Source organism: Salmo salar, chromosome 12, assembly GCF_965601325.2.
Source record: "Salmo salar chromosome 12, fSalSal1, whole genome shotgun sequence".
Classification (NCBI taxonomy): domain Eukaryota; kingdom Metazoa; phylum Chordata; class Actinopteri; order Salmoniformes; family Salmonidae; genus Salmo; species Salmo salar.
In genome coordinates, this window is record NC_138302.1 from 8,493,452 (window position 1) to 8,505,774 (window position 12,323).

Genomic DNA, 12,323 nt, shown 5'->3' on the forward strand with positions numbered 1-12,323 from the left:
AACCAGAAGATGGTTGTCATTAGCAACAGCTACACATAGTGGTAGACAAATGCACTCAGACAGGGACATTTCCTCTTCAGAAAGTTTAAGGAAAATACAAATCACTTAGGCAAATTTAACAACGGCTTGCAGGCAGTGGGTTCAATATAACTATGACAAAAAAATGAATACTCTTTAATCTGTCACCTAATCCTGCCTAATGGGCAGGTCAGCCCTGGAGGAAAGTATTGGCTGTAAGAGGTAAGAGAAAACAACATCTGGTTGTTTTTAAATGACTTCTTATGACATTGTTCGCTAGAATAAACATTGTAATTAATATTTTTCCAATCTGCTTTACCCACTCCAGTCAGCAGATGGCGATATGAGTATTTCAGGTGACGCTTCTTGCATGACGTATAATCTAGTGGACGGACAGGAGGCTTCTTCAACAGCGACAAAAGGCTTCTGATTCAACCAACGTGGTGGTTTGCTAGTGAACATACAACCGAAACATTGAAGCTCTTTAGACCAATCTTGTGTATATTACCATTAGTGTTTTCAACATAATTCTGTTTACCTATCTACTAGTTAATTTAAACGTAATTTGCTTGTTAAATTAGTAAATGTGTTAAATTGATACTGCACTAGTCTAATCGACCGGAGCATGAGGTCAATAAACTAGACGGAGAAAGAAGCTCTGGTGAAAGGAGACGAAGAAGCTTTCAGGATGAAAAAGGAGGAAGAGGAGGCTATCACATTGAAAGAAGAGAATGTAATGAAAGAAGAGGAAGAACCTTTTAGAGCAAAAGAGGAAGAGGAGGCTATCTCAATAAAAGAGGAGGAAGACGTTTTGGAAGTGAAAAAGGAGGAGGAGGCTGAAGATCGGATTACCACCAGTGAGTACTGTCTTAAAAACAGGGACACTATGCAGTTGTAGAACTAATGTGTTGTTTTAAAGGGGCATTCTACTGAAGTTCTACACTTGAATATGTTGTTCACTACTGTAGGAATTGTTTAAGGGACAATCTGCCATTGGTACATATTTTTTGGGGACTTCGATGTATTGAATTCTCATTCTCCATGTGGTCTTCATTAAAGTTCATCTCATCTAATATAACAGGCTTTTAAAATTCAATATTGGTGCATAATTTCTACTTAAAATATCAAAGGGACGTAAAAGCATCCATTCCGTTTAAATGACCCTTTACATTTGCAAAACAAACAATGTTTTACAAAATCATGATGAAAGTGGCCTTTTTAGGCCCTTTTTAGACATATTCATGCCACTTGTAAGACTATGATTGCAATAGATGGTCATGGGTTTACAATCGGTTTGATGTTCTCGTTCACACAGGAGAGAGAAATGACTATCGTGGATCCTCTGGGGAGCCTCAACAACATCCTGATGCTGACGAGGCAGAGAAGAGTCTCTCCAGATCAGAACACCAGATGGTACAGCTTGGTCTGGTCTAGCATACAGCTTGCTCTATCTGGGCTGGGTTTCTGTAAAGCACTTCATGACAACAGTGACATCAACATTCATAATGTTATGTGTCTGTGTCCCCTCTTTATGGTTACCAGGACAACGCTAGCCCTTCCTCTCTCCTGGAGTCCCCGTGTCGTGCCTCTCCCGGTATCACTTTACTGCTGGGTATGAAGAGGTTGTCTGTGCTGCTGGTGGACTGCAGGAAAACAACGGCACAGAGTGGAACTGTGAGCGGAGGAGAAGAGAAGAAAGGATCAGATTTGACTCATCAAAGTAAGTGCTGTAGTTTAGTTTGAAGAAATACAATAGATCTGCCCACTGGTATCTGTTACCAGGACAACCAGCAGAGTTCTGTTAGTTGACAGGAAGATAGACTGGTGGATATGGATGTTATGAATATCATAACACTGAAAAAGGATTCTGCCAATGAAAAGAGAGAAGCCAATAGACCATATAAAACCTTGATGAAAGTTAGATTTAGAAAGTTTCAAGATGATCTGATGTAAGGTGCATGTTTTACAAAAACATTTTCTCAAAACATTATGGATGTTACATTGCCTGTCCCAGTCAAACCCCCCTGTCTTTACAAGACTCTAGAACACACAAACTAAACTCAAGACACTTCAATGTGGTCTGTATTGCTTCATTAACATCTGATCTACAGATATATTATTCTACACTACTGGTCAAAAGTTTTGCCTCCAAAACATCCGGTGATTTTGTATCAATTTACAGAAATACTCATCATAAACGTTGATGAAATTACAAGTGTTATGCATGGAACTTTAGATCAACTTCTCCTTAATGCAACCGCTATGTCAGATTTCAAAAAAGCTTTACCGAAAAAGCACACCATGCTATAATCTGAGTACGGCGCTCAGACACAAAAACAAGCCATACAATATCCGCCATGTTGGAGTCAACAGAAGTCAGAAATAGCATTATAAATATTCACTTACCTTTGATGATCTTCATCAGAATGCACTCCCAGGAATCCCAGTTCCACAATAAATGTTTGTTTTGTTCGATAAAGTTCATCCTTTATGTCCAAATACCTCCTTTTTGTTCGCGCCTTCAGTTCACAAATCCAAATTCACGACGCTCAGGCCAGACGAAAACTCAAAAAATTCCATTACAGTTCGTAGAAACATGTCAAACGATGTATAGAATCAATCGTTAGGATGTTTTTATCATAAATCTGCAATAAGGTTTCAACCGGAGAATTCCTTTGTCTTCAGAAATGCAATGGAACTCAGCTACCTCTCACGGGCGCGCGCATGGCTGAACTCATGCCTTATTTTGGGACACCTGACTCTTCGAGCTCTTATTCTCTCCCCATTCACAGTAGAAGCATGAAACAAGGTTCTAAAGACTGTTGACATTTAGTGGAAGCCTTAGGAAGTGCAATAGGACACCACAGACACTGTATATTGGATAGGAAAAGACTTGAAAAACTACAAACCTCAGATTTCCCACTTCCTGGTTGGATTTTTTCTCAGGTTTTTGCCTGCCATATGAGTTCTATTATACTCACAGACAGCATTCAAACAGTTTTAGACACTTCAGAGTGTTTTCTATCTAAATCTACTAATAATATGCATATCTTAGCTTCTGGGCCTGAGTAGCAGGCAGTTTACTCTGGGCACGTCAGTCATCCAAGCTACTCAATACTGCCACCCAGCCATAAGAAATTAACACTTGTGGTTACTACGTTATTCCATATGTGTTTTTAATAGTTTTGATGTCTTCACTAATATTCTACAATGTAGAAAATAGTAAAAATAAAGAAAAACCCTTGAATGAGTAGGTGTCCAAACATTTGGCTGGCACTGTACATTAACCTCTCTGGGCTAGGTGGGAAGTGACCGTCCCACTCTATTCAACAGCCAGTGGAACAGCGTGGCGCGAAATACAAAAACCTAAAAAATGCAATAATTTACATTTTTTAAACATAGGACTATTTTACACCATTTTAAAGATAAGACTCTCGTTAATCTAACCACGTTGTCCGATTTCAAAAAGGCTTTACAGCGAAAGCAAAACATTAGATTATGTTAGGAGAGTACATAGCCAAAAATAATCACACAGCCATTTTCCAAGCAAGCATATATGTCACAAAAACCCAAAGCACAGCTAAATGAAGCACTAACCTTTGATCTTCATCAGATGACACTCCTAGGACATTATGTTATACAATACATGCATGTTTTGTCAATCAAGTTCATATTTATATCAAAAAACTGCTTTTTACATTGGGGTGTGATGTTCAGAAAATGTATTCCCACCAAAAACTTCCGGTGAATTTACTAAATTACTCATCATAGACGTTGACAAAATACATCATTATTTTAAGAATTATAGATACAGAACTCCTTTATGCAATCGCTATGTCAGATTTTTTGGCGAAAGCACATTTTTCAATATTCTGAGTACATGGCTCAGCCATCACGGCTAGCTATTTTGACACCCGCCAAGTTCGGTGCACACTAAACTCAGAATTAGTATTAGAAAAATGGTATTACCTTTGCTGATCTTCGTCAGAATGCACTCCCAGGACTGCTACTTCCACAAGAAATGTTGTTTTTGTTCCAAATAATCCATAGTTATGTCCAAATACCTCCGTTTTGTTCGTACGTTCAGGTCACTACCCAAAGGGTAATGCGCGAGCGCATTGCGAGACAAAAAAAATCTAAATGTTCCATTACCGTACTTAGAAGCATGTCAAACGCTGTTTAAAATCAATTTTTATGGTATTTTTCTCGTAAAATAGCGCTAATATTCCAACCGGACAATAGTGTATTCATTCAAAGAGGAAAAGATAAAACAGCGTGGTCGCGTGAACGGTTATAGCCAATCTCTTTGTCACCAGGCAGACCACTGAGAAACTGAGCTACTATACTCTGCCCAGAGACAGGAGACGCCTCAATCCGCTTTCTGAAGGCTTTAGAGAGCCAATGGAAGCCTTAGAAAGTGCTACGTAACCCCACAGATACTGTAGTTTCGATAGAGAATCAAAAGAACTACAAATTCTCAGACAGGCCACTTCCTGCTTGGAATTTTCTCTGGGTTTTGCCTGCCATATGAGTTCTGTGTACTCACAGACACCATTCAAACAGTTTTAGAAACTTCAGAGTGTTTTCTATCCACCTCTACACAGACTCGTTTCTGGGCAAGAGTAGTAACCAGTTTAAATCGGGTACGTTTTCTTATCCGGACGTGAAAATACTGCCCCCTAGCCCAGACAGGTTAAATTCCCTGGCAACAGCTCCAGTGGACATTCCTGCAGTCAGCATGCCAATTGCACGCTCCCTCTGAGACATTTGTGGCATTGTTGTGTGACAAAACGGCACATTTTAGAGTGGCCTTTTATTATCCCCAGCACAAGGTGCACCTGTGTAATAGTCAAGCTGTTCAATCAGCTTCTTGATATGCCACACCTGTCAGGTGGATGGATTATCTTGGCAAAGAATAAATGTTCACTAACTGGGATGTACAAAATTCTGAAATCTGTTTTTTTTTTCAGCTCATGAAACATCCAACACTTTACATGTTGCAATTATATTTTTGTTTATTGTAGTTACTATCAGTTTTAGGAACATCTACCCAAAATATTTCACCTTATTTTTTTACTTTACCCAAAATATGAAATCAGCAATAGTCAAAATGTTGAAAACCTATGAACATCTAAATAAGAAATTGGTCCATTTAACCTCTCTGGGGTATGTGGGATGCTAGCGTCCCACTCGCCAACAGCCAGTGAAATAGCAGAGCGCCAAACTCAAAACAACAAAAATCTCATAATTCAAATTGCTCACACATACAAGTATTATACACCATTTTAAAGAAACTTCTCGTTAATCAAACCACAGTGTCCGATTTCAAAAAGGCTTTACGGCGAAAGCATACCATTAGATTATGTTAGGACAGCACCTAGACAAGAGAAACCACACAGCCATTTTCCAAGCAAGGAGAGGCGTCACAAAAACCAGAAATACAGCTAAAAGGAATCACTAACCTTTGACGATCTTCTTCATATGACACTCCCAGGACTCAATGTTACACAATACATGTATGTTTTGCTCGATAAAGTTCATATTTATATCCCAAAAAAAACCATTTTACATTGGTGTGTAATGTTCAGAAATATTTTACCTCCAAAACATCCTGTGAATGAGCACTGGCTAACCTCTGGCTAACGTTGGAGTTCAGCTAGCCACGGTTAGCGGTCCTCAGCTATCCATTAGCTCGAAAAGCTATCGCCAGTTTTTGTACAGCGCGACTCAGACCAGAGCATACCGGACCTTTTCTCTCTCCATATCCCCGGATTTCTATCGCAGGCTCTGGACATTTACACCTGGATCTTGCAGCTAGCTAGCTGCTACCTGAGGAGTGACTATTGGCAACGTCGGTCCCGGAGTTAACATAAATTATTCTGGAGCTAGCCAGCTGAAGAGTTCCATCAGCCTCTCCTGGGCTACAATCACCTATCCGGACCCGTTTTACTGCCGATGCCCAAGGGAGTTATCTAACTGGCCCCTCCGTCGAGATGTAACCTGAATGCTCATCTGCGGCCCGCTAATCGTTAGCTGTCTTATCGGCTGCTATCTGAATAGGTCTATCGGACAATTTTCTTGGGCCACTATAACTAACTATTTTGCCCCCCTACCACACGGAACCCCACTAATCTACAGACGGAAACGCACGAGGTGGCTAAAAACAGACCTCCCTCCATCTTCTACCAGCTTGCTACCTATGGCTCGGCTAGCAATCTAATTCTCACTGGACCCTTTGATCACTCGGCTAAGCATGCCTCTACTTAATGTCAATATGCCTTGTCCATTGCTGTTCTGGTTAGTGTTTATTGGCTTATTTCACTGTAGAGCCTCTAGCCCTGCTCATTATACCTTATCCAACCTCTCAGTTCCTCCACCCACACATGCTATGACATCTTCTGGTTTCAATGTTTCTAGAGACAATATCTCTCTCATCATCACTAAATGCCTAGGTTTACCTCCACTGTATTCACAATCTACAATACCTTTGTCTGTACATTATACCTTGAAGCTATTTTATCGCCCCCAGAAACCTGCTCCTTTTTCTCTCTATTCCGGACGTCACAGACGACCAATTCTTATAGCTTTTAGCCGTATCCTTATCCTCATCCTTCTCTGTTCCTCTGGTGATGTAGAGGTGAATCCAGGCCCTGCAGTGCCTAGCTCCACTCCTACTCCCCAGGCGCTCTCTTTTGATGACTTCTGTAACCGTAATAGCCTTGGTTTCATGCATGTTAACCTCTATGGGCTAGGTGGGATGCTAGCGTGCCACCCGTGGTGCACTCCATCAACAGCAGGTGCATTTCAAGAGCGGCAAATTTGAATCCAAATAAATGTCAAAATTCAAATTTTTCAAACATACAACTATTTTACACCCTTTGAAAGATAAACATCTCCTTAATCTAACCACGTTTTACGATTTCAAAAAGGTTTTACGGCGAAAGCATAAATTTAGAGTATGTTAGGACAGTACATTTACAAGAGTTGTGTATAATGTTTTGTCAATTCAAAGACAGGGTCACCAAAACCATAAAACCAGCTAAAATGATGCACTAACCTTTTACAATCTCCATCAGATGACACTCCTAGGACATTATGTTAGACAATGCATGCATTTTTAGTTCTATCAAGTTCATATTTATATCCAAAAACAGCGTTTTACTATGGCATTGATGTTGAGGAAATCGTTTCCCTCCAATAACCGGCAGTCAAGTCAGCGTCACAAATTAAATAATTAAAATTAGAAAACATTGGTAAAATATTATATTGTCATTTAAAGAATTATAGATTTACATCTCTTGAACGCAATCAACTTGCCAGATTTAAAAATAACCTTACTGGGAAATCACACTTTGCAATAATCTGAGCACTGCGCCCAGAAAAATACGCGTTGCGATACAGACTAGACGTCATGTTGGGGAGATCTAAAATCGAAAATACTATGTAAATAATCCATTACCTTTGATTCTCTTCATCAGATGTCACTTCCAGGTATCACAGGTCCATAACGAATGTAGTTTTGTTCAAAAAAGCTCATCATTTATGTCCAAAAATCTCCGTCTTGTTAGCACATGATCTAAGCCAGCCGGACTTCTCGTCATGAACGAGGGGGAAAAATATATTTATGTTCGTTCAAACATGTCAAACGTTGTATAGCATAAATCATTAGGGCCTTTTTTAACCAGAACATGAATAATATTCAAGGTGGACGAATGCATACTCTTTTATAACGTATTGGAACGAGGGTACCCAACATGAACTCGCGCGCCAGGTGTCTAATGGGCCATCATCGTTCCATGGCTCTTGTTCGGTCAGATCTCCCTCCAGAAGACTCAAAACACTTTGTAAAGGCTGGTGACATCTAGTGGAAGCAATAGGAAGTGCCAAAATATTCCTCAGCCCCTGTGTTTTTCAATGGGATAGGTTTAAAGGTAATACAACACATCAGGTATCCACTTCCTGTCAGAAAATGTCTCAGGGTTTTGCCTGCCAAATGAGTTCTGTTATACTCACAGACACCATTCAAACAGTTTTAGAAAATTTAGGGTGTTTTCTATCCATATGTAATAAGTATATGCATATTCTAGTTACTGGGTAGGAGTGGTAACCAGATTAAATCGGGTATGTTTTTTTATCCAGCCGTGCAAATACTGCCCCCTAGCCCTAACAGGTTAAGGGACTGCAAAAACCATGAGAGAATACACACAGGGGAGAAGCCTTACCACTGCTCTCAGTGTGGCAAGTGTTTTAACCTGCTAAGAGCCCTGAAACACATGAGAGAATACACACATGGGTGTTCCCATTGTAAAAAAAAGTTTTAAACAGATAAGCTACTTGAAAAAACATGAGAGAATACACACAGGGTAAAAGTCTTACAAATGCTCAGACTGTGGGAAGACATTACTCATCACAGTCACTTAAAAGTCATGTGAGAATCCACACAGGAGAGAATAATTACTTATCCTAGTGTGTAAATTGATATTTCACATCACATTGACTTAAAATTCATCAGAGAACATACACAGTGCTCCCGTTGTCTTATATTTTTGACCGATAATGTGTTTACCTGTTTATACCATATGAAATTGAATTGTACAAAGTATACTCAAACATATATTTTTATGTTTTTATCAGAAAACATGAATTGAATATGGAGTATGTCAGTTTGAATATAAAGTAGATCAGATTCCTTCTGTTTTAAATGGTCCTTTTTTAAACTGTGTTTGTCATTCCTCCAGCACTACAGATAATCAAGTGATATTTGGACGTGATGCATTTGTTCCATTGTTTACATTTGCATTGTTGGCCCACTGATGGTTTAATGAAATGAAAATGTTCACAGACTGTAATGGAAATGTGTGTCCACATAACTGAGTATGTGACTGACCTTGTGAAACTGACCTATTATAATCTCCTGTTCCTGGGAGTATCATCCTGCGTTGCAAACTAGCTTGGACCTGTGTCCTTGTATGAATGAAGTCCCTCCCAGGAACAGGAAACTATAAAGATATGTGCTCATCACCCAATGCTTCACGAATTCAGACTGTCTCCTCTACGCTGTGTAACTCTGTTATTCTCTCTGAGCTCAGAAATAAACAATCTTGGTTTGACTTGGACTCCAGCAGATCCTTATTTTATAATATCCACCACAACTCTCCCACAGATTGCTGTTTCATCGTTGTCTCAATGAAGAGTTCTTTGTTTTACTTTCCTGGGGGCATTTACAAGCCTCCCACTGGTTGAAAAACATTATGTCCATGTCATTTCAACAAAACAAATCCATGTGATGATGTTTAATTAATGTGGAAAACTGATTGGATTTGTAAAAAGCCATGATCAGGTATTTTTTCACCGAACTGGCAACCTAAATCCAATGACATGTGACATTTTGTGTAGTAGTAGGACTGCTACTTCCTATCTGACTGGTAATAGGACTTCACTGCTACTTCCTATCTGACTGGTAATAGGACTTCACTGCTACTTCCTATCTGACTGGTAATAGGACTTCACTGCTACTTCCTATCTGACTGGTAATAGGACTTCACTGCTACTTCCTATCTGACTGGTAATAGGACTTCACTGCTACTTCCTATCTGACTGGTAATTTCACTGCTACTTCCTATCTGACTGGTAATAGGACTTCACTGCTACTTCCTATCTGACTGGTAATAGGACTTCACTGCTACTTCCTATCTGACTGGTAATAGGACTTCTATTTATTCAATCAATCAATCAAATTTGTATGGCCTTTTTTTTTTTTTTACCTCAGCAGTGGTCACAAAGTGCTTTTACAGTAATCTGGCCCAGAGAAACCTTGGACATACAGGGCACCACTGCTCCTGCCTTTCTCCCTGTGTGATGTCATATCCTTTTCCTGTTAAGGCACCTGACCAGCTGAGTGCAGGTGGGCACTCCTGTGAACATGGGGCTGAAGATCAGACAGTGAAGAGACTCCGGGGGCAGGGATGAAGGCTGTAGGAATGAAGATAGCATAACTTTCTGTAGGCAGTATAGCATAACTTTCTGTAGGCAGTATAGCATAACTTTCTGTAGGCAGTATAGCATAACTTTCTGTAGGCAGTGTAGCATAACTTTCTGTAGGCAGTGTAGCATAACTTTCTGTAGGCAGTATAGCATAACTTTCTGTAGGCAGTGTAGCATAACTTCCTGTAGGCAGTGTAGCATAACTTTCTGTAGGCAGTGTAGCATAACTTTCTGTAGGCAGTGTAGCATAACTTCCTGTAGGCAGTGTAGCATAACTTCCTGTAGGCAGTGTTTGAAAGTAGTGGAATAAATGACATGGAATTAAAAGGTGTGGTGTTTACTAATGAGTATGTACAATGTTTATTGTGTGATCAAAATCTACTATAAAAATGATAGTCGTCTTAGTTTACCATACTTAATTGCCAATCAACTATCCCAGCATGAACAGCAGCCTCAGAACAAATTCTTATTTACAATGGCAAAATGCCTGCTGTTGGGCAGTAAACACAGATCAATGACAGCATGGCAAAATGCCTGCTGTTGGGCAGTAAACACAGATCAATGACAGCATGGCAAAATGCCTGCTGTTGGGCAGTAAACACAGATCAATGACAGCATGGCAAAATGCCTTCTGTTGGGCAGTAAACACAGATCAATGACAGCATGGCAAAATGCCTGCTGTTGGGCAGTAAACACAGATCAATGACAGCATGGCAAAATGCCTTCTGTTGGGCAGTAAACACAGATCTGGTTATTTTGAAGATACTTTTTATGAAGTTGTTAGCAAGAATAAACAATGCAATTAACATTTTCCCAAACTAGTCAGCAGATGATTTTTTCAAGTTGTTTCTTGCGTGACGTATAATCTAGTGGACGGGACCGTTCGACACAAGGCTACTGATTCAGACAGATCAGTAGCTTGCTAGCCAACGTTCTATACTGAAAACGGGTACATTCTGAAAGATTTTGTTGACGTGATAACAAAAATGTTATTCACTTCTGAATTCAGGATAATGCTGTTTGTTTTATTTTACTTAAATGTTATTTATGTCTCATACTATGCGAATACACTACCAAGCAATGCAAGTAGATATTTGGAATGAACCCCAAAGCAGTTTTTGATCAAGAATTTAAGAAAACCAGTAGTCATGATCAGACTATGCTTCCTATTCAGGCATCATATAATGCACAGCCACATGCAAATACATGAACTCCACCAACATTTTAAAAAAAACTTTAACATGACTACTGGTGATGGTTAGATTGCATTATTTTTCTTTGTACATGGTGTGCCCGCCTCCTGAGTCTGACTAAAAGTCCACTCGGAATACCTCTTCTCTACCGTCGGCGACGAGCCCTGGGGGGTACGAACAAAGGATCCAATTCTGGAAAGTCGTATTCTTGGTCGTAATGCTGGTGAGTTACCGCCGCTCTGATATCCAAATGTTATTTCCGGCTGTATTTAATAACACAACAAACGTTCTGGGCTAATAGTAATAACACACACAAAACACTGCAAAGTTGCTAAGGAGCTAGAAGCAGAGTTTAGAATATGTCTCTTGGGAATATTTTAACTTGGCACATACTGTGCATTGGGAAAGTATTCAGACCCTTTGACCTTTTACCTTACAGCCTTATTCTAAAATGGATTAAATAGTTTTTTTCCCTACACACAATACCCCATAATGACAGAGCGAAAACAGGTTTGTATTTTTTTGCAATGTTGTGAACAATTATAAATGTACGCGACCCACCATTAACAGGGTCACAACCCATACTTAAGAAAGGCGGTTGTAGGGTCATACCCAAAACTCGATGCAGTAATCGCTGCCAAAGGTGCTTCAACAAAGTACCGAGTAAAGGGTCTGAATAGTTATGTAAATGTGATATTTCCATTTTTTATTTTAACCTGTTTTTGCTTTGTCATTATTGGGTATTGTGTAGATTGATTAAAAATAAATACATTTTAGAATAAGGCTGTCACGTAACAAAATGTGAAAAAAGTCAAGGGGCCTGAATACTTTCCGAAGGCACTGTATTTGCACCCTCTCAGTAAACTAATCCATGGCAGAGGCCTAGACTAAAATCCAATTTATGCTTTTTCCAAAAATTTGGTCTTAGGCTCCATATGGAGGGTTAAAACCTCTTCCAGATAGGACCCTTCATCTCAATTTCCACCTAAAATGACACCCTGCCTGCATCTCAGGACCCGAAGCAGGGATATGCATATTCTTGATACTATTTGAAAGGAAACACGTTTGTGGAGATGTGAAATTAATGGAGGAGAACATAACACATCTGGTAAAAGATAAAAACAAAAA

General features: G+C 39.6%; 1 protein-coding gene across 1 annotated transcript; it reads left to right on the top strand.

Annotated features, from left to right (window-relative positions):
* Positions 1-387: 387 nt before the first annotated feature.
* On the top strand, positions 388-7,231 carry LOC145859390 (uncharacterized). The gene is made up of 3 exons (XM_082958526.1): positions 388-875; positions 1,334-1,431; positions 1,561-7,231. Exons 1-3 carry the CDS (start codon positions 707-709, stop codon positions 1,759-1,761), a joined length of 468 nt encoding a protein of 155 aa, XP_082814652.1. The 5' UTR covers positions 388-706; the 3' UTR covers positions 1,762-7,231.
* Positions 7,232-12,323: the final 5,092 nt, after the last annotated feature.

Bases quoted from the DNA above. Each gene is read 5' to 3' on its own strand.
- LOC145859390 (XM_082958526.1), top strand. From the start codon at position 707: ATGAAAAAGGAGGAAGAGGAGGCTATCACATTGAAAGAAGAGAATGTA. The intron at 876-1,333 runs GTGAGTACTGTC...TCGTTCACACAG, and splicing joins TGAAGATCGGATTACCACCA to GAGAGAGAAATGACTATCGT. The intron at 1,432-1,560 runs GTACAGCTTGGT...TATGGTTACCAG, and splicing joins CCAGATCAGAACACCAGATG to GACAACGCTAGCCCTTCCTC.